Below are 23,047 nucleotides of genomic sequence, written 5' to 3' on the forward strand. Positions count from 1 at the left end.
GTGAAGTTATGGGTGGTGGTGCTCATTTTGAATTTCTTTTGCGGCTTTTGACAAGCCATAACTTCTCACTTAAAACATAGTTTTTGACACTTCATAAAACGAAAGGTCATGGACACAGTCCAGAACTTTAAAATTAGATTTGTTGCTATTGCAATATCTAGCAAAATTACCCCAACATGATATTTTGTTCATATCCTGCAGGCCTACTCAATGGCAAGACTTACTTCCAAACCCCATTGTGGCAAATTCTAAAAAAAAAAAAAACTAATCTTGATTTCCTTGTATTTCCAGGGCTTCCTCCCGGAGGGCAAGTTTACCCGCATCCTCACGGAGCCCGTGTGCCGTGACCAGGGTCCTCGCCGCAGAGGCCGACGCCCTCGCAGCGAGATGCCCAAGCCCCTGCTGTCCGAGTCGCCCTCCGGCATGGGTCCCCTCTTCATGAACGGCGGCCTGATTGGCAGCATGGACCTGGTCAGCCTCCAGAACCTCCGCAACGTCCAGGGGATCCCGCTCACGGGCCTCATGGGCTTCCCCCACGGCTTCGCTGCCACTGGGGAGGATGCCAAGAATGGCCTGAGCATGCTGCCCATGATGCTCCACGGCATCCACCACCATGGCGCGGTGCAGCCCCACATGTTCAGCCTCAGTGCTGGGATGATGGGCCAGCCGCAGCCTCCTTCTAGCTCCGCCCCCAGCTCCTCCTCCTCCTCCTCCGTCGCCACGGTGACCACTGTAGCGTCGCCATCATCTGTGGCCAGCAGCCCCGCCAGTGGCCCCGGTTCCGCAGCCTCAACAACGGGAGCTGATGGCTCCGCCCTACAACCTGGCTCGGAGAGAAAGAGAGAAGAGGGGAAGGCAGGTGCTGCCGTGGTCAGCCATAGCATGGCGTCCATCAACACCACCGCCGCCACAACTATCACCAGCAGCAGCGGCGGCGGCAGTCACCTGACCTTCAACCCCTTCCTCATACCTGGGATGTCCCACGGCCTGCTCTACCCACACATGTTCCTCCCCCACGGTGGCATCATGGCACTGCCAGGCATGCCCCCCGCTGACTCCTCTGGCAGCCCTAAGAGGAAGAGGAAGAGAACGACAGAGGTAGTTGGGGAAGCAGGGAGCTCGGCCCAGCCACAGACAGAAAACGTGCATCCGACTGTGCCCAGCGGCGCTCAGACAGGGGAAGAAGCACCTGAGCTGGCTGGGTCGGAGGCCCAGGTTCAGGAGGGGCAAGATATCCATGACCCCCCGGAGGTAAACCCTGAGCAGAGGGCTGAGGAGGGGGAGAAATCTGTGGTGGATGGGGAGAGAGGAGCGCAGGAGGAGGACAAAATGCCTGAAGAGGAAGGGGAAGAGAAAGAGTCGTCAGTGAGGGAGGAGGATTCACAATAGGCGAACTCCCCCCTTATACTCTTTCTGACTGTGCAACAGTGTAAAGTTTGTGGTGTGTCAGTCAATGTATATGTAAAGACTTTTATTATCCAACTTGTTCATGTTTATAGCGCTCCTGCCCCCTGTACCAAACTTGTGTGATCTTTATCTTCTATAACCTCCCACATCCTCCATTCAACAACTCGATGACGAGAGATGGACACTCCTGCATGTTACAGTAAACCACCAAAAGCCATGCGAAAGAGGAGCGACTCGACAGTTTTTACACTGTCGAAACGGGTTCGAACGTGGTCTGCTGTGTCGTGGACATGAAGGACTCCTGGTACATTATGTTGTGGTGGTAATAAGTTAAAGCTAGGGTGTTTTTGTCTGAGAAGGAGGTGAGAATGGTGTCTCCTACCACCTACCAAACAACACACTGACTGCACTCCCAGGCGCATTCGGGAGGGTGCAACGTTGCAGAACCTTCAGATAGAGATGTTTCTTATAGATACAACAGGTGTGAGTGTCTGTCATAGAGTAGAGTGTCATGTCAGCTCTGTACAGTACATTTCTAGCTGCAATGTTCTTAACTTTGGACCTCACTGAATGCACCCCCTGGATGAGTGACAGCTACATTAATCAGTAAAGAGCTGAGGTAGCTAGCTGCCCAGGGACTCATGTCTCCTCTGTTTCCTTTATGGTTTTAACAGGGTTGTGAGTCAATATGTTCCCCTTTTGATTGAAGGTCCTTCGAAATCTGTCAATTTGAGTAGGAATGCAAGCGAGGTACTAGCTTGTGGCCCCAGGTTTGAGGAATACTAGCATGACTGCTTCTACATTCTCCAAGGACAGCTTTGTCCATCACCAGTTGGTTTGTCTTGTTGCTGCTATGTGAAACTTGTCAATCGAAATTAGAGAAGAAAAAAACAATGTATCTATCTATACAAAATTACAGATGTAGTGAAACACATGTTTGAGTACGACGGCTACTCAAGAAAATAACTAAACTATTGCTTCAAAACCGATAGCAGAGAACAATCCTGAGATTGACTTTTGATACAATGCTTTTTGAAATGTATTCTCACACAGTCACTTTGAAAGATGCCCTCCTCTGTTCCCAGTCTCTCTGGAGACTAATCATGTGTTAGGGCTGGCACTGCCCTATGGCATGGGCATTTGTGCCAGTGGGGAGGGGGTGAGGGTGGGGGGGCAGTGAGGAGGTGCCATAAACCAGTTCATAGGGCTCCAATGATAGAGCCTTAGCATCGACGAGGGAGAGAAGGCAGACGGGAGGGTATGGGAGAGGAGGGAGGGAGGTAGGGGATTTGGGGATTCTGTGTGTAAAAGAAAAAATATCTGTCCATTCCCATCCATCTGTCCAGCGTTAGGAAAGAATCGATCATTTGATCGCAGAGAGAAAGGGAGGTTGTACTGTAAAGCAGTGGCAGAGTGCCTCCACATTTTAAAGGGTTCGTCGTCTCCTTTCCTTTCCTCAGATGCATTTTCAACATCCTGTAGACTAGGTCAGAGTTTTTAAATATGTAAATCTATTTAGCTGTATATTGCTGTTACTTTTGTTTACAAGCACACCATGTTTTTAGTTTTCTCCGTTATGTCACTCGATATATTGGGGGGGAAATAGCAAAACAGTACCAGTGTTTCTTGTATTTAACATACTGTACTGTACACTAAATGGATGCAAACGCTCCCGAATTTTCACAACAGGGTCTGTTTTTTGGGTATGTTTTCAACTTGGCTTCAGAGCTTAATAACTTTTTGACTTCACTTTTTTGTTTGTTTTCTGATATGAAAACAATATTTTTTTTGCACAGTGTCCTTTTGGTGAATGTTTACTTGTACCTGTATTCTGTCTTTTTCTTTCTTTGTTTGTTTGTGTGTGTGTGTGTGTCTGTGTGTGTGTGTGTGTGTGTGTGTGTGTGTGTGCATGCATGCGCACACTTGCACACAACCTGGCCCGTGGAAGACATGTTATCGTAGAGCTCTTTCTATTTCTTTGTCTTGCCCTGAAAGTCACCTTTCTTGTTGAAAGACATGTTTATTGTTGCCTTGTCACAAAACATGTGACTGTATAATTTATTTTTTGCTTTGCCAAACTTTCACCAAATATGACATTCTTTTTCTTTCTTTAATCTTAGTTGATTATATTAAAAGTAAAATGCCTTATTTAGCTAGTGTTTTATATATAGATGTTTTGTTACATCTCCATATTGGAAATTATATATCAAAGTACTTTGTTTGTTTAGTTTGTTTTGAATGCCTCTTCAGTTGTATGCATACATGCCTTGCTATTGTGCATCATCCAAACTAGGATTTGGTAACATGGTGGTATCACAGTCGCTGCACGGTAATGGAAGATCGTTATATGGATACAGCTGTCTTATGTTCCCATTCAATCACCGTGTCTACCCACATAGCCCACTCTAATTAACGCAATCAGTCCTCAAAGCACAAATGGAGAACAAGAAATGATTGTGTTCTTATCAGTGACAGTGCCTCAGATTTGGTTTGATAGCTGATATCAGTTGATATCCTTTAGAGGGGATACCATATTAAGGAGGAAGTGACATGTGTAAGTAGAACCATCCCTCCAATTTAAATCTCATCTGATGCAATCATTGTGAAGGGCACCATGCAAACATTGATTGGTCTCGTCTGATAACCTGGATGCCCCCTTGTTTTATTCAAATGACAAGCTTTTGATATGCTTATATTCACTTAAGAGGCCTTTTGTAACTAACATCAAGCATATATGATGCACAGTATGTATACAACTGGAGTGGAGGTAATTGCTGAGTTATGTGTCTTTGGATAGACAAGCAACATGTTTTGGGGGGTAACTAATAATAATCCAACTGAAGTAGATATTAGGTCAATATTCACACTTCATTAACACACCAGAGCCCATGCCCATTTCCTGTTACTTGGCTTGTTTGTGAAAACTTGAAACAGTTCATTGGTGCAGTATGTGACTATAGTTTGAAGGTCAATGAATATGTATTGTCTTCATGTCATCATGACAGCGTTTTACTGTGCGTGTATTCTTTTTCAGTTAGTCTTTGGTAATTTATGTAAGGTCAGATTGATTTCAAGTCATGTATCTCATTATGTATTTATTGTACAACTCTTGTCTTAGCATTTTCATGTTTATGCCTGGTTTGTAACTTCAAGGGGTCAGAGGGACAACAGTCAGGCTTCTAAAGCTTTCTGGCATTCTACAAATTTGAAAGAAAAAAAAGTTTATTGTATCATATTTGCCATCACCTGTGGCAGGAATAGTTGAAAACACGTAACTTGATTTCATGACAACAGTGTAAAATGCACTTAACATGTGCCATAGATTGTGGATCATTAGGATTGAGGGATCAATTTCCTCAGCGTGAATTTGGGCTGAATTGTACATTATCCCATTTTCTGCAGTCATACACCAGTTGCTGGGCCCTATTATGTCTAGTATTTTGCACGTCAGGGGGAAAGATACAGGATCTGGTTTGCCAATGCCCTGCTATGTGTGTTGTGATTGCATGCCTGGACATGCTGGTTGTAGGCCCCGACAGTAGTCACAACATTCAGATGGTAGACCACCACTGAGTGGGTGTGTGTTTGCATGCATGCTCCAAGGTTCTGATTCAGCAGCTGCTTGTGTTAGGACAGCAGTTCTCAGCTCATATGGTCAAGGCCAGTGTTCACTGAGTGGATGTACTGTAAGCTCCCTAGTTACATTAAACCAAGTGCACTGCACTGTATGTGGGATCATTCTACAAAAGAAAAAGTACTGGCTGACATCAGCAACATGAATACAGTTGTGGATTTTTTTTTTTTTTTTGTTGAACTAGCTCCTATATTCCCATGTGGACCAATCACATAATTCAGAACATGGTATGTGATCTTTTATTGTGCAATAAAAGATGACTTTCAACTTTCATCAAGTAAAGGGGTGTTTTTGCTGCTCATTCACTGTGCATATAGTAATGTTCAACTTGCCTTTTTTAATTTGTATTTTATTTAGCTGTGTGTCAACTAGGGTATAGCTCTATATAGGCAGGTTTCCCGGACACATATTAGGCCTATAGTCCTTGACTAAATAACATTTTCGATGGAAAATCTCAATTGAAGATACATTTGTCTAGGATTAGGCTTAATGTGTCCAGGAAACCAGGAAGGATATTTGGCCAAGCCAGCTCTTGCTTCTGCTTTCTGAATTCTCTCTCCAGCAGTTCTTCTTCCAAACTGGAATTCCTGTACGGTGTGCAGGCTTTTGCTCTTCGCTAGTACCAATACACTTGATTTTAACTTATTATCAAGCCCTAATCAGATGGGTTTGTGCTTGACTCGGCAACACGAATCGTGGTGTATTTGTTGAAGTGTTTAACTTTACTAACAGGGGAGGCGGCGCTGTCCTTCCTTTGTTTACCCGTTTATCATTGGTGGCAAAGGAGCCGTTTTCCCGCCAATTGCACTTCGGTGCATTGTGGGATTGGTTTGGATGACCGGAGGTCTGGAAGTGGTGTCTTGGGGACACTGTTTTGATCATATTTGAAAGGTTTTTTTTTGGATATCTGGCGTTCTGTAAATTCGATTTACAAATGCGGTGCGACGACTCTGATTCCGATTCAGGGAGGACGGACGAGAGTTCCGTCCGCAAAAGCCTGGAAATGCTTTGCCAAGAGCTAAATATGGACGAAGAGACGTCAACCGAAGCCATGCAAAACTTTACATCGATTTGGAATACATACACCCTGGAGGTAGCAAGCTAGCTAGCTTAGCCATCCAAAATGCATAGTTGGAAAAAATGCATTGTCATTTCAAACCAGAGGTTTTCAGCGTTACACGTTTTGCTTTCACCAATATCTCAGATATAATGTTTGTAGATATTGGGAACATGGATTGGGATTCATATGTAACTCTCTTGCTAAATTATGAGTCTGACACGGACGTGACACTTTTGCTAAGCTAACATTAGCTCGCTAGCCAGCATTAACAGCCGGCACTGTTTAAAGACCCACACTAGCCACATATAATACATGTCCTTAATAAGGTCGGTACAGATGTATCGGCTAGCTACATATCTTATCCTGATCAAATAAAATATAGGGGTATTTTACTAATTTGTTGTCTCATAGCTTCCAACCATGTCTCCAAAAAGTAGCTCGCTAATATTCTGGAAAGTCAGTCCATCTATTTGCGTGTGAAACTGTCATGGGATGCATTTCCCCTATTGTTTACATTATTGTCGGCGATCCACTTGTCAGCATGTTACGCCAGCCAAGTATGGCATCTAGCTAGCTAGTTTGTTGTGTGTGATCGTTTTGAAACGCTCATACTAACAGCTATATTCAGCAAGGTGGCAGCTAGTGTAAAACTTCTCCTAATTTGATATTTTACTGCAATATTGCCTGATCAAATGCATACAGTTTCCACAATCTCTGTAAACGTTAAAAGCTGCTGTGACCATTATCAACCCTTTTGAAGGTGGAACGACAACTGTCATGGCTGACCCTACACTTCTGACTTGTTGTTTCCTCTCAGGGTGAGGTGGTGCATTGGCTAGCCTGCTCCCTCTATGCAGCTTGCAGAAAGGGCTGCACGCCCACTGTAGGGAAGGGACTGATGGAGGGCAACTGTGTGTCCCTGACCCGAATACTCAGGACCGCCAAACTGAGGTCAGTGACGAAAGGAATGGTATCCCTACACTCCACAGCATCAATATGTCTAGAGTTGGATTTATGGTCTTACTTGCTAGCCTTTTCCCCAATTGTTAGGAACATGACTCCTCGCGTCCTCTCCTCAGTCCTCCACTACACGTCCCACTGAAAATGCATTGGAGGAGAAGATAAAGGTTCCTCCCCTTCCATATTCTCCTCCAATGCTTTTTGGGGACGAAGCGAGTGGAGGACGGAAGAGAGGACACAAGGAGTTGTGTTCCTAACAATTGAAAAAAGGCTACTGTGTTACAGTAGTTCTGGTTAAGGGGTCTGTTATTATCTTCATCCTGGTTTCAATGAATCCACTGCAGAATAACTGTCAATACTTTCCTGCAACACTTTGACTGTAAAAAAAAATCCTCTATGCTTAATACAAATCTGTAACGTTTCATCCTATGCATCATTCCGTCCTGTATCCATCTCATAACTCCATCTCATGATTTTGATAATGATCATCTTAACGTTTTGATAATTCTCAGTGTATTGGGGGAGATGGGTTGAGGAAATTAAAGACTTTTGGGTTTTAGCCCTCGATTGACTACAATGATCTTAAGCAGGGCTAAAACTGCCCGTTTCATTTGTGAAGAACTTTTATGCTGTTCACATCTGAAGTGGCCTTTCCTTTCTTATGCCGGTTTCAGTTTGATCCAGTTCTTCAACAAGATGAAGAAATGGTCGGACATGTCCAACTTATCTCAGGATTTTCAGAATCGTATGGGCCGCCTGGAGCGGAATTTTGAGGTGTCAACTGTGATCTTCCGGAAATTTGAGCCCATATTTATGGATATGTTCCAGAGTCCCCAAGGAGAGCCACCTCGCCAGCCAAGGAGCAGGAAACACAGGTTCATACCTTTTATTTCCCCCTCTCCCTCCATCGCTCTTTCTCTCTCTCTTTCTCTCTAGCCCCTTCTCCATAATCGGAAAATCAGTCCTCTCCTCGATTCAGCTGTCCTTAATTCCTCTGTGACCCGGAAACCGATGAGTGGTCGCCATGTTTAAGAGCCTATCAATTGTCCAACGGGTAGATTCCTCCCTGTCCAAGCTTATATCCACATGCGGAAGACCACAGCCCCTTTACGGTTGAAGTGCGGGCTTCCACAAATTTGCGGATCCACTGTGTCTTTGAGCATATGAAAATTAATTATGAAGATTCAAGATCAACAAATCGCATAGTGGACATTATACACTAATGATTTTCAGAATGAAGCTAAAACAACTTTATATTAAGTTGTCTAGTGGATGAGAAATTACATGAATATCATTTGCTCTACTGTACATGATCATGTAATCATGTTCCCTTTTCCTCCTGGCTTACCATCTACAATTAATGATTTTCATTGTGGAATCCCTATAAAAGGTCAGGCTTTCACATCAGCTGGGCTAGTGTATACTCTTTCATATGCTCATTCACTGAGCGGGACACATGATGGTGATTATTATAGATATTAGTGTGTTCATATTTCAGTGCAGTTACTAGTCTACATCAATTTGGTCAATTTCATGCGGAAGAGAATCGAATGAGGAACATCTCATTTCTTCCAAGCTTGTTTCCTCACCCTCTTGGCCTCGTTCACTCTCCTCGACTCCTCTCCTTGTTTCCCTGTGCCGTTTTAAGTAGGATGCGAGTGGAGGACGGGGAAGAGGACGCGAGGAATCGTGTTACTAACAATTTCAGAAAAGGCCTCTCTCTCTCTCTCTCTCACAGGCACAAACACACTGTTTCACTCCTTCATCTCAACTACCATAACATCTCGTCATTACTTTTGAAATATGTACATCAATCATTAGTTAGTCATGGACTATCATGATCATATCATAATCATGACTGAAACTCTATCTTCCGCTCTCACCATATAGGCGCCTGCCGTGTCACATTAGTGATGTCTTCAAATTCTGCTGGACCCTGTTTGTCTACACTAAAGGTAAGAGGGGACATGGAATCTGTTGTCTTTGGAGTACCGTCACTGCGTTTGCAAGTAATATTTCACCAGCCAGCCCAGTCCTGCATACTACCAATCTGTCTAATTCCGTCCGTTCCTGACCTTAGGGAATTTCCGGATGATTGGTGATGACCTGGTGAACTCGTACCACCTCCTGCTCTGTTGCCTGGACCTGGTGTTTGGAAATGCGCTACTGTGCTCCAACAGGAAAGAGCTCATCAACCCCCTCTTCAGAGGTAGGCCTGTAATGTCATATGATATGTCATTTATCATATATTTGTCAACCAGACAGCTAAAATTAATTATTTATTTATTTTTTAAAAATACACACAAATTTTTTTTTTTTAGTTTACATGCATCGACTCAAGTAGGCCTGTTATAACACACATTCATTTCAGGAAATGTATCATTTTTCCCTCCATATTCTGTTTCATAAACATCACCACATTTAATGTATCAGTACTTACACAATTTACAGACGAGAAGTGACCACAATTATACCACTGCTCATCTTCTCTTAGTAGAAAAGAACCATTGTCATGACGAAGACTGAAGGTTTTGACATCCTTTGGGATTGTTCTGTGTAGGCTTGCCCAGTATCTACAGGTCGGAGAACAGCACCCCCGAGGAGCCCCCCTGTGTCATCGACCGGCTGTGTGAGCTGCACGATGGTCTAGTGGTGGAAGCCAAAGGCATCAAGGAGCACTACTTCAAGCCCTACATTAAACGGCTGTATGAGAAACAGGTGAGTCCTTTTTGAAACAGTGAACAGTCCCCACCACCTGGAGTACCGTAAGCCATAGCAATACACATACATAGACACTACAACCACCAGACACACACACACACACTAGCCACAGCCCTATACATACGCCACAAGTCTCCAGTCAAGGTCATTGAGGCCTTCCTGTGAGCTCCTCTGTGTTACGCTAGTGGATTCCCCTCTCATCTGCACATGAATACTAATGCTGGCTTAATTAATTTGGAAAGAATGAAAAAGTCCTCAGGAGAGAGTATTCTTCTCTGGACTTAGAATACAAGTGATTGTTGAAGAGATGAGAAGTAGCATCAGTCTCTGTTGATCGTGTGTGTGTGTGTGTGTGTGTGTGTGAGAGAGAGAGAGAGAGAGAGAGAGAGCCTACAGGGTCCAGTTTGTTAATTATTCTATTCTATTGTCCTCCAGATTCTGAAAGGGAACGAGGAGCTGCTCACAGAACTGCTGGATACGCCAAACTTCATAGATAACAAGTTAGTTTGTCACCATCTCCTCCTCTTCTATATCTATACAGATATATCATTTTCCCACAGGTTATGACAATCCTGTCATACTCAGTGATGTTTAGAAGTTTTAATGATGTGAAGCAAAAGAATAACCATGCGTGTGTCTTATGTAGTAAAGCGATAAACCGCGAGTATGAGGAGTACGTGCTGACTGTGGGGGACTTTGACGAGCGAGTCTTCCTGGGGGCGGATGCGGACGAGGAGATCGGGACGCCACGGAAGACTGCCCCAGAGCCCCCTGCTCGCCAGCTGTCTGCACGCATGCAGGTGGAGACGAACCTGCAGCAGCACTTTGAGAAGGTAGCTGGTTTAAACTACTATCTTACAGCAGCACTTCGAGAGGGTAACTGCTTTAAACCATTAGCTTACAGCAGGCTTTTGAGAATGTAGACGGTTTCAACTGCTATCTTACAGCAGCTGCGCTTTGAGAAGGTAGCAGTCCCATTTCCCTCGTCCCCGGTGACCTCGCAAATCCTCCAATGCGTGTCAAAGAGCTGACTCTTCAGTGTCTCATCCTTGTGTGTGCGCAGACACGCTCCCTGGCACCCTCTACCCCTCTGACGGGGCGGCGCTACCTGAAGGAGAAGGAGCTGCTGGTGACGCCCGTGTCCTCGGCCACCCAGAGCGTCAGCCGTCTGCAGAGCATGGTCTCGGGCCTGCGCAGCGCCCCCAGCGAAAACCTCACACAGATATTCAAGTGAGCTCACCGCAGTGTTCAGTGCATGTCATGTGTGACGTGTACTAAAGTATAGACCTATACTGGATAGAATTAATCCAACAAGACCATTTCATACGAAAGTATAGTCCTCAGTTGGTAGTGTACGTATGCACACTCTGTACTTGAAGTCACGTTGGATAAAAGAGCCTGCTAAATAGCACATCATGTTATTATTATCTTCAGTCAATAGTGGGAGCTGGATTTCATCAGCAGTGGCTTTAGGATAAACGGTGTAACTGTCTTCTCACCTGTAGATCTTGTTCACGGGACCCCACTGAAGCCGTCCTGAACAGAGTGAAAGTTCTAGGAGAGACGTTCAGACAACATTACACCAAGGACTCTGAGGATGTGCCTGGATCTCACATGGGTGAGAGACCTGGCATACACACAGATGTAGAACACAAAAGCACACAGCAATCGTTATCGACCTCATCAAGCCTGTGTCACTTTGTAACATTATAACGCTATATACTATACACTACTGCTCTTCTGTACATATCTGTCTATACTGTTCATAATGCACATACCCTTATTTTTTTTACTAATCTTATAATGCTCCTGTTAATACACTGCACATATCTGTACATACTGTACATATCTGTTTATACTGTTCATACTACATTCCATATTTATTCTGCTTATTTACTCTGCTTTAATGTTACTGTTAATACATATACTGCTTATACTGCACTGCATATACAGCTCATATGCTGCTTATACTGTTCATACTGCATTCTATATTTATTCTGCTTATAATGTTACTGTTAATACATATACTGCACTACTTATACTTATACTGCACTGCTTATACTGCTCATATACTGCACTACCTGTATATATTGTTCACACTGCACTTTTCTGCTTTTTTTTGCACTTCTGGTTAGACGCTAACTGCATTTCGTTGTCTCTGTACTTGTACTCTGCACAATGACAATAAAGTTTAATCTAATCTAATATAATTATAAGCAAAATGTATTCTATAATCAGGTGTTATTACATTGTGTAGTTACACACCTCTTTGACTGCTCCAAAGCAGCTGTTGAATGTGTACGACGAGCCAATGAAAGACTTTTTATTCTCGCTAATCACTCTCAAAATACGATTCATTGTCTTTCTTTCTTTCTTTCCTCTCTTTTGACCAGATTTTGCGGAGAACAGGATGAAGCTGGCAGAGATCCTCTACTACAAGATCCTGGAGAACGTCATGGTCCTGGAGACCAAGAGGCTACACGGCAAAGACATGGCTGTAAGTTGGACTAACAAGAACAACAAAAAGTACTTTTAGTCGCCCCCTAAGTTAGGCTCTTAGATATTGTCCAGCATAGCATCTCAAATGAAATCAAACTTTAATCTTTGTTTCATACACAGTAGCCTCTTTTCACAGTTGATGCATCTCAGCTACAACACCTGTTGTTCTTACACAGCATTCGGAGGTTGATAGCCAAAAGAATAATCCAACGTGATTGGATCTAGTCTGAGACACGGTGGACAAAAGTCTATTGAGTCTGAGGAAACCCACCCCCCCCCCCCCCCCCACGCTGTTGTTTTTCATTTGTGTCCTGGAGTTGTTTACAAAAGCTAGCTAGTTGGAGATGTCTAACAGTATAAAAACAAAAAGGTTGTTTGAAGTTTTTCATTTCAAAACGGTATCTGATATCTGATTGATCCTACAGCCTGTCAGTAATTTCATTTTGAACATCAACAGCTCACCCACTCCTGACTGCTCAGTAACCATTGAACAAGATATGATGGACAGACTCTTGAGTGTGGAGCGTGTCGTCGAGAGACGTACACACATGCAATACAATGCGCATTACACAAAGAATAAATAAAAGCAGAGGGAGACAATAAAAACAAGTGAGGATAATAAATGTATTACAGCCCAACTGTACATGCTCATAGGGCTCCAATTTGCCTGTGCAAAAATGTGTAAAATGGGAGCAAATTCAGTCATCTTGACCTTTTTAATATTTCTAATAGACGCAATGAGAAATGCAAATGAATTTTCAGACTGTTAAAGGGGCAATCTGTAATTGGTACATACTTTTAAATTAATGATATATATATATAGCCATTGATTCTTTAATCGAATACATTAGCCCACAAAGTGAGGGAAATAGTTGGTGTAGTTGTTTACATGCATCAAGCACTCCAATGCAATGACGTCACTAACGCCAATCCAGGTATATAGATCATTCTGCTCAGGGGCCCTTAGTGTCAAACTCATAGAGATGTACATGGTATCATTACCAGTATATTACTGTGTGCGTGTGCTATGTAGTGATCTGCAATGCTTGTGTCTGTCCTCTAGGTGCTGCTGGAGCAGGATATCTTCCACTGCTCTTTGATGGCCTGCTGTCTGGAGGTAGTCCTGTTTGCCTACAGCTCCCAGAGAACCTTCCCCTGGATCATCCAAGTCTTCAAACTACGCTCATTCTACTTCTTCAAGGCATGTGGCTACACAGACACACAAACATAGAAATTGACTGATGTCAAAATGTTTACAGAGACACACACGCACATTCTAATGCCTGCCCTCTCTCTCTCTCTGTAGGTGATCGAGGTGTTCATCCGCTCTGAAGAGGGCCTGTCCAGAGACATGGTGAAACATCTCAACTCCATAGAGGAGCAGGTGTTGGAGTGTCGAGCCTGGACATCAGACTCTGCCCTGTGGGAGGCCCTAGGAGCAGCTAACAACAAGATCCCTACCGTGGAGGAGGTGAGCAGAGCAATACACCACTCCGCCCTACAAAATCAAAGTGAACAGTAACTGCTAAAAGCTTTGAACATTCGGGAATAGAAGCCTTGCCTCCTCATTGGAGGAGAAGGTCTGAGGTCCCACTCCTTGAATCCTCCAATGCGTTTTGAGAAGCAGGCGAGGAGAGAGGAATCGAGGATTGACATTTGAGATTTGCCTATATAAATATCATATATATATAAATATCTACTACTGACAACATTTCTCCCAAATTCCAAATAAAAATATTGTTATTTAGAGCATTTATTTGCAAAAAATGAGAACTGGTCAAAATAACAAAAGATGCAGTGTTTTCAGATCTCGAATAATGCAAAGAAAACAAGTTCATATTCATTTTTAAACAACACAATACTGTTGTTTTCACTTAGGAACTGTTCAGAAATCAATATTTGGTGGAATAACCCTGATTTACAATCACAGCTTTCATGCATCTTGGCATGCTCTCCACCAGTCTTTCACATTGCTGTTGGGTGACTTTATGCCACTCCTGGTGCAAAAATTCAAGCAGCTCCGCTTTGTTTGATGGCTTGTGACCATCCATCTTCCTCTTGATCACATTCCAGAGGTTTTCAATGGGGTTCAGGTCCGGAGATTGGGCTGGCCATGACAGGGTCTTGATCTGGTGGTCCTCCATCCACACCTTGATTGACCTGCCTGTGTGGCATGGAGCATTGTCCTGCTGGAAAAACCAATCCTTGGGGAACATTGTCAGAGCAGAAGGAAGCAAGTTTTCTACCAGGATAACTTTGTACGTGGCTTGATTCATATGTCCTTCACAAAGACAAATCTGCCCGATTCCAGCCTTGCTGAAGCTGCCCCTCCAGCTAACCCTCCACCAAATTTCACAGTAGGTGTGATACACTGTGGCTTGTAGGCCTCTCCAGGTCTCCGTCTAACCATTAGACGACCAGGTGTTGGGCAAAGCTGAAAATTGGACTCATCAGAGAAGATGACCGTACACCAGTCCTCTACGGTCCAGTCCTTATGGTCCCACGGTCTCAGCCCTGCCCCTAGGAGCCGGTTTCAAATCGTCCTCGCCGTGCACTTCACCCTAGCTGCCGTTTGCCATTCTTTTTGTAGGTCACTTGATGTCATCCTACGGTTGTTGAGTGACATACGAATGAGTTGGCGGTCATCCTGGTGAGTGGAGAGTCTTTTTCGCCCTCTGTCGGTCTGTAGCTTTGTTGTCCCTAATGTCTGCTGCTTGACCTTGTTCTTATGAACCGCCGTCTTTCAAATTTTAAGGATGGAAGCAACCTGACGCTCACTGTATCCCTCTGCCAGTAAAGCCAGAATTGAACCCTTCTTTTCCTCACTCAAAACCTTTCTTTTCAACTCTTTTGGCATGGTCAATAGTTATTTTTTTATTCCAATTACTTTTGAGGTACTACTAGCACTGTTTTTGCCATCCAGCTGGTCATATTGCAAGAGGATAGTGATGACCACAGCAGTGGTTTTTATACTTTTCCTCATTAAATAAGATTTGGTTCAGGTGATCACCTAATCAGTACCTCATTAAGTAGAATGAGGTGTGCCTGTATTGGAATTCAACAGACACCGGAATGGAATGGCTGCCATACATGTAGAGATGCTGATTTAAGAACAATTTGGAGTGGTCTCTTAATTTTTTCCAGAGCTGTGTGTATATATATATATATATATATATATGTCTGTCTGTCTGTCCAAACAGACCTGAATATGAACGTGTGTATTTTCCCCTCTGGTCTCCAGGTGAACTTTGCCAGTAGTTTTGACACAGGGAACAGCAGCAGCGGTGGGCCCTCCCACCTGCCCCTGGTGGCCCTCTCTCCCATCATCCACCCTCGCATCAGAGAGTTCCGGACTGGCTTGGGCAGCGCTAGAAAAGGTAACGCCCTTGGGATGGGTACCACAGAGAGGGTGCGGGTGTCTGTCTGTGTGCCACAGTATATGCATGTCCCTTATCAGCCACTAGCTTGAGAGAGTGATCCTCGGTTCACGTGTGACTGTTCACTATGTTTAGTTTAATCTGGAGGACCTCATTTCATGTGTGATTTGTTATTTGTGTCAGTGTCACTCAGTATTGTTTGTTTGTTTGTCTGTCAAAACCAATAAGAAGGGCTTTATTGAGTACAGCCCCCTGAAAGGGCACAACAGAAACTCTGATAACGGCAAGCTTTTTTTATGACGTGAAAAGGAAATGGCTTATCAAACATTGTTGTGGAATCGTCCAATGCAATGCCTTAAGAGGGCAGCGATATTTTTCTGTCAATACTGTCACTCTTGAATAAGACAGTAAACTTGTCTTTTCCAGATGTCCCTCCGTCACCTCTGTCCGTCCACGACCGTTATAGCTCGCCAGCGGCAGGCAGCGCCAAGCGTCGTCTGTTTGGTGACGACAGCCATCCTCTGTCCCCGTCCCCCGCCAAGAGACTGTCCTTCAGTGCTGGGGGGACGCTAAAAATCGAGACCCCCACCGTCCTCACCATCGCCAATGGACAGCAGCTCAGCTTCCCTCTGCAAGGTAACCCCCAACACACACACACGCACACACCCCTTTACCTCTACCGTCCTTTCCATGTCCACCGCCTACAAACTGCACCTCCCTCTACCAGGTACACACACATACACGCACATACACTCACAGTTACACATACCCTGACACACATACACACACACACACACACACCCCTACACTCACATTTACACACACCCTTAAAGACCTCACACACGTACACTAGCAGGCTGGTTGGTAACCCTGCGTTTTTTCATCATGTCCATCGACCATTGCGCAGTGTTACTCAAATGCACAGGAACTCCTGCTGCAGGGCTTCTCCCTTAACCTCATGAGTGTTTTTCCACTCTACTGTATGCACTTTGACATTGTAAAATGAAAAGCATGTTACAAATCACATTAAGGTCTGAGGTCCGTGTCTTTGTGATCTCCAGGTAACGAAATGGGCGGGATCACACTGATCCAGGTGCAGTCTGGGAACACCCCCTCCAGTCCAGTCACAGCCCAGTACCTCCTGACGGCCTCCCCCAGTCGCCCCAACCCCGCCCTTCTTGCCCCCGAACCCTCTCAGAGCTTCGCCCGGCCCAGACGCACTGGGTCCTTAGCCCTCTTCTTCAGGAAGGTGAGACCTCGGACACACACACACTCACTCACACACTCACTCACTCACTCACTCATGCTGTCTCTCATACTCTCTCTCTCTCTCTCTCACACACACACTGAGGCCTCATCTACCGGGGAAATGTACACACACACTGTCTCTCAGGCTGATGACAGCCAAATTGTTCTAAGTGAGCGCTCATCCCAAGTCTTAAGTGGATTCCTCTCCTTCCTCTCTGTCTTCTTTCCCTTACCTGCACTGAGCTGACAACAGGATAGGTATTTCACCAGAAATATGGTGAATGGGTACTCAACCTCACCCTCTCCCCATCCCCCCCCCCTCATCTCTAGGTATCCTTTTAGTGCACATTGCATTCATTGTCAAAATGTGCTCTCGTTTGATTAAATGAATGATCTGCAGGTATACCACCTGGCCAGCGTGCGTCTCAGGGACCTGTGTGTGAAGCTGGACATCTCCTCTGAGCTGCGGGGGAAGATCTGGACCTGTTTCGAGCACTCCCTGATCCAGTGCACTGATCTGATGAAGGACAGACACCTGGACCAGCTCCTGCTCTGTGCCATCTACATCATTTCCAGGGTTAGGCTCTGTCTGTCTGGGTCTGGCAGTCTGTCACTCCTCCTCCACTTAGATTCTCAAAATGGCCTCAACATGTAGTTCGTTTGAACTTGCTTCTGGTTCAAGTCGAAAATCGAAGTACAAGAAACTGTAAGCCCTATATGTTATACAAAGCTTAACTGTGGGGAAAATGACTGACACACTCAGTGTGGGGATGTTTGACTTGAAAAGGAAACAAGTTCATTGACTACATGTAGCTGTTGACATTTATTTTATTTTTTATCCTAAGAGTTAAGTATTCATACATTTGGTGTTACGTAATCTTTTTTGTAGATCTCAAAGGAAGGTCACACCTTCCAGGACATCATGAAATGTTACCGCAGCCAACCACAAGCCAGCAGTCATGTAAGCAACACGTCATGGAAAGCTTTTTATTTGACATCCATTTTCCTTGTTTTACTTTTTTTCCTCAGATATGGCTCGCCCAGAGAAATGTTAAGATGAGTGATGTGTTTTTTTATGGTATGTGCGTGTGTTTGTTGTTTGTATCCTCCAGGTGTATCGTAGTGTTCTCCTCCGTATCAGCGCCAGAGAGCAGCCGTCAGATGAGAACATGGAAGTAGACCCTAACTCAGGAGGAGAATGTAAGAAACAAACAAAACTTCAATTGTATTATCACCTTAGGTTTCTTGACTATGACTTATATTTTGAAACCTATATTTACTGATGTGCCAACTGTCTTACCTCAGCCGCTGAGAAAGCCAATCAGGACAGCCGAGAGGATGGCTCCAACCAATCAGGAGAAGAGCGTGGGGACCTCATTCAGTTCTACAACTCTGTCTACGTTCTGAAGATGAAGAGCTTTGCTCTCCGATATGCCGCCCCCAGCACAGACAATAGGGTATGGACTATAAAAATGTAGAAATCCAAACACCTACTCATGAGATTCAGGGTTGGATAATCAAGGCATTCCCATTTGATTGAAGTGTAAAAAGTCAAGAGTTTAAAAAGCCTTCTGGTGGTGTTCCTTCCACCTCTCTCTTCAAAGTGCCAACCTTTCCTCACAGTGGAAACATTTGTCAGTCTGTTGATTTCCCTCTTGTTCCATTCCATTTATTACCTCTGAGGCTTAGATATACACACCTCTCCCTCTAAACCTAACCCTTAAGAATTGTGTAGCTTACACACTGTAGTAGCAGTCTATGTTCAACAGTCTAAGTTGAAGCCTAGTGGAACTGTAACCTAATGTGATGCTACGTACTGTAACCTAATGTTTCACTGTTGTTATTCTGAGCCCACATTTCCACACACCCACGTCTCCCTGTGGTATACTTTATGTGTGAGCATGTGTAGTGGAGGTGAAATCAAGCTCTTGTGATGATGTAGCCCTGCCTGACACATGTAAACCCGCCCATGCAAATGTTGCCCTCGGATCTTGAGAATGTCCTTTTGTGCTAATTGTAGACACTTGGGTGCGTGGATCTCGCACTTCCACGTGTGAGACCCGTGTTCGAAACCCTCCAAGTATTCAGACCCCTTCACTTTTTCCACATTTTGTTGTTATAGACTCAATTTAAAATGGATTAAATTAAAATAATTTGCCATCAATCCACACACAATACCCCAGAATGACAAAGCGAAAACAGGTTTTTAGAAATTTCAGTAAATTTGTTAAAATTGAAATACAGAAATACCTCGTACATAAGTATTCAGACCCTTTTGCTATGACACTCTTAAAATTAGCTAAAATGCAAAAATGTCAAATGAATTTGAAGTTGAATTGAGTCCATCTTAATGCAAGGATAATAGTTCATGTAATTTTGGAATTAATATCTTTGTTTTTATAGGGTCTCTGATTTGCATAGGAATCAATTACACACTGTATGGATTAGGTTATCATTACAAACTGAGCAAATGGAGAGCAACAAAACTGCTCAGGAATTAGACCCTGAGGCCTGGGGAGACTTACAAAAATCTACAAAGTTGAATGGTGGAGAGGAAAAGGCACAGTCGATGGGACAACATCATCTCACTCTACAAAATTGGTCTATAACCAAGTGGCCAAAAAGAATCCATTAATGGAAAATAATCTCTCATATCCATAATTGTGTTTGCAACAATGAATTCAAGTGATACAGCAAAGAAAGTGGCTAGAAATGTGTTTATTTGGTTTTACTACAAAGCATTAAGTTTGGTGCAAATCCAGCACATGCAATGCAGTTTCCGCACCATCTCTCGGGTGAAGAATAGTGGTAGCTGCAAGTTATGGGTATGTTTGTCACTGGCAGGGACTGGGGAGTTTGTCAGGATCAAGAGAAAATTATGAAATTTGCTGAGTTGGTAGTGACATCCTAATCTACACAGTGTGTAATTGATTCCTATTAAAATCAGAGACCCTATAAAAACAAAGACATTAATTCCAAAAGCACGTGAACTATTTTCCTTGCATTAAGATGGACTCAATTCAACTTATTGAGTGATTTGTTGATTTTTGCGTTTTAGTTAATTTTAAGAGTGTCGTAGAGTGTCAAGGGTCTGACTACTCATGTACATGAGGTATTTCAATTTTAATGCTGAAATTTCTAAAAACCTGTTTTCGCTTTGTCATTCTGCGGTATTGTGTGGATTGATGACAAATTTGTTTAATTTAATCCATTTTAAATTGAGCCTATAACAAAACACAACAAAATGTGGAAAAAGTGAAGGGGTCTGAATACTTTCCGAAGGCACTGTAAATTGTTAAAACAACATTTCCAGTGGACAATAAAGCCAACATAGATGTGTGTTTGAGACAGTTGAGACTCTATGAATCTGAATGTTGTATTTCTGTTTTGTCGTCCAGATGGAGGCCCCTCCCCTGTCCCCATTCCCCTCTGTGCGCGCCCAGCCCCTGTCCCCCCGCCGCATCTCCCAGAGACACTCCATCTACGTGTCCCCCCACAAGAATGGCGCCTGCCTCACCCCCAACTCCGCCTACACCTACAGGATCAACGGCAGCCCCTCCAAGGTACTGACACACATGGACACACGCTACTATCCCTTTGCGTAGGGTTATGGGGGGACTTTCATTAATCATCTTGACTGGTTGCGCTATTGTAGCGGATAGGAATGAAATTGTTTTTTGTCTGAGATTGGTTCACTTGTCTTGGTGTACCAATTCTAATGCCATAGTGACATATGACAAAGATGTTCAAGAAATTGAATTGTGATGTCTGTGTGTTATTTTCATGTGCTGACTGGTTTCTCTCCTCCTCTCTTCCAGGAGCTGACAGACATCAACAAGATGATCCGTCAGGGTGGGGTGAGCAGAAAGAGAGCCTTCAGCATGGAGGGTGACTACTCTGGAGAGTCCCCCACCAAGCGAGTGTGTCCTGAAAGCGAGGACGTGCTGCTCAAACGCCTGCAGGACGTGGTCAGCGAGAGAGCCCATCACTGACCAGCCCCTAAAATCTACATGGACCCCATAAATCCCTCTGTACCCCTTTGTAAATCCCCCCTGCCCAAAAGCCCAACAAAGTGCCATCAGGCCCAATCATGTCCTCTGCAAGTGCTCCCTACATACAGTCGCCATCAGTCTGTAGCTTCATCCTTCTTTTGCATTTTGTGCAAGAAGACTTTACTTTGTAAAAAGATTTTAAACCATGTTTTGTATCTTGGCTTTTGGTTATAAACCAAAACTTGGGTTTGCATATCCTATTAGATTGTTCATGGACATGATGGATGCCAAAATGTGTTTTGCTGTTGAATTGAATCAGCAACAGTGAACCTTTGGCATTAGGTATAGCAGGCTATTTCTGGTTTTAATCCTGCCTGAATTATGGCAGCAGACTGGATTGTTTTTTTTGCTTCTTGCTGCTCATTTTGGCAGCATTTTTGTCTAGATGTGTAGTATCTACACATTTTATTTTCTTGGTCTTATTTTATGTGAAACTGCTGAGTTGTGTAACATCAGTGGTACTATTTTTATATGAGCTCCTTGGTTTTAACAGTCACAGTTTAACTGAACAACATGTTAAAGCTAACAGTAGCTTTAGTAGTATCTGCGTTGTTTTTCTGTGTCAGATATTATGTCCCTCACCTTTTCTGAAAGAACACTGTCAAACCTCCATCTGTATTTTATTAACACATTTGTTATTCCCAGATATAAACTGTGATTTTTTGGGTCATGCTTATCAATGAAAACTTTCAAATGAATTTGTAACTAGTTGTACAATCAGTCACTGTTGTACAATAAAAACTGAAATGTCTGAGGTGTGTTTTCTTTCATGTCCATGAAGACTTGAGTTTTTAAAACCTTGTGAAGAGAACAATCCTGGGGCGTCTATCCACTTAGACCAATGGTCAAACATTCTGGTTTCCAACATTTTCAGTTGTAAACTGTTACGAAATGCATATAGAAATGCAACTTTATTTTTATACTGTTACACAGTAAATTGGTGCAATAATGTATTTGTTAATACATTTTGATGGACATGAGTAGTTAACTCACTAGATGGCGCCAGATGAACATACATTCAGTTAATACTTTGCAACTGTCTGGACCACTCAGATCAACAGTATAGTTCGGTCAGATGTAGCTCCTTGCTATGGTAGATGATTGTTGAGGTGTTGGCCCTTTCTCAAACTTGATTATTCACATTTCCTCCATCCTCCACTTGCTTCTTCTCAAAATGCAGTGGAGGAGAATATCTAGGTTCCTCCCCTTAGATATTCTCCTCCAATGCTTTTTGAGAAGCAAGTGGAGGATGAGAGAAATCAAGAGGAGGTTTCTAACAATTAAGAAAGGGCCAATAACCTTTCCACAATTGTTAAGAACACGACTCCTCTCCTCCGTCCGGGGAGGAACCTAGATCTTCTCCAATGTGTTTTCAGTACGAATTGAGTAAAGGATGGAAGAGAGGATGCAAGGAGTCGTGTTCCTAACAATTGAGAAAAGGCTATTGTCAGCTGGCATCACCTGGCACCTCCAGCTTGGAGGATCGGTAGGAGTTTAAACAGACAGACAGACAGTGAAAGGGATCATTACAGGTGTCACTTTTCACTTATGTATCACATTAATGCATTTATCTTAATATATAATCTATTTAACATGGATAATGCACAATTTCAGACAGTCCTGAATTTCAAAAGTGCTGGAATTAGCTAAATAGCACATTTTCGCCCGTAGTTCCTGTATTTTAGTAAAGCACAACGAGGTAGACTTGCGAAGATCACATCTCAATTTCTGCCAAGATCTCAGAGTAAAGTTGTTCCTGATTGCTGCCAATATTTTCTAATCAATATACTAAGATTGGAATAAAATAATCCTACTATTTCACCAGACTAAACATTTGACAATGAAGTATTTGACAAGCAAGGTATTTTACATTAAAACCATACCTTCACAGTCCTCTTACTGATTTGGAGATAGTGGACAATTCATAGTGGGCAATAGCAGAGAACTTCAGGTCTTTACGGGTCTACCCTAACCTGACCCCGGGACCCATTCGGTTAGGATCTGTGGTTGATCTCCCGTTACGCAGGTTTAACCAATCAGATATTAACACACTTCTCTGTGCGGAGTCAGCTCATTTGGTTGTTAGTGC

The 23,047-nt window shown here is 43.5% G+C and overlaps 2 protein-coding genes across 2 annotated transcripts in view; both read left to right on the plus strand.

Moving 5' to 3' along the window:
* Nucleotides 1-5,314, plus strand: part of chd6 (chromodomain helicase DNA binding protein 6) — a 43,055-nt gene extending 37,741 nt beyond the window's left edge. Inside the window, exon 38 of the mRNA XM_083668316.1 lies at nt 292-5,314. Coding sequence (XP_083524442.1) covers nt 292-1,389 — 1,098 coding nt within the window. The 3' untranslated portion in view covers nt 1,390-5,314. The remainder of the gene's footprint in view (nt 1-291) is intronic.
* A 572-nt stretch (nt 5,315-5,886) lies between these two features.
* rbl1 (retinoblastoma-like 1 (p107)) lies at nt 5,887-21,685 on the plus strand. Its single transcript, XM_083668657.1, has 22 exons — nt 5,887-6,134; nt 6,919-7,052; nt 7,736-7,936; nt 8,952-9,016; nt 9,142-9,270; nt 9,622-9,779; nt 10,218-10,282; nt 10,429-10,615; nt 10,846-11,012; nt 11,288-11,400; nt 12,176-12,279; nt 13,345-13,482; nt 13,588-13,752; nt 15,523-15,658; nt 16,085-16,294; nt 16,720-16,907; nt 17,307-17,483; nt 17,796-17,867; nt 18,019-18,106; nt 18,212-18,363; nt 20,305-20,469; nt 20,725-21,685. The coding sequence occupies exons 1-22, from the start codon at nt 5,976-5,978 to the stop codon at nt 20,896-20,898; spliced, it is 3,147 nt and encodes a 1,048-aa protein (XP_083524783.1). The 5' UTR covers nt 5,887-5,975; the 3' UTR covers nt 20,899-21,685.
* Nucleotides 21,686-23,047: the final 1,362 nt, after the last annotated feature.

The sequence above is a fragment of the Argentina silus genome, assembly GCF_951799395.1.
Source record: "Argentina silus genome assembly, chromosome: 4".
Taxonomy (NCBI): Eukaryota; Metazoa; Chordata; class Actinopteri; order Argentiniformes; family Argentinidae; genus Argentina; species Argentina silus.

What these genes read in the sequence shown, in the direction of transcription:
- rbl1 (XM_083668657.1), top strand. Translation starts at nt 5,976, where the DNA reads ATGCGGTGCGACGACTCTGATTCCGATTCAGGGAGGACGGACGAGAGT. An exon ending in CCTGTTTGTCTACACTAAAG is followed by an intron (nt 9,017 to 9,141) that starts GTAAGAGGGGAC and finishes TCCTGACCTTAG; the next exon opens with GGAATTTCCGGATGATTGGT. An exon ending in TAGCCCTCTTCTTCAGGAAG is followed by an intron (nt 16,908 to 17,306) that starts GTGAGACCTCGG and finishes AATGATCTGCAG; the next exon opens with GTATACCACCTGGCCAGCGT.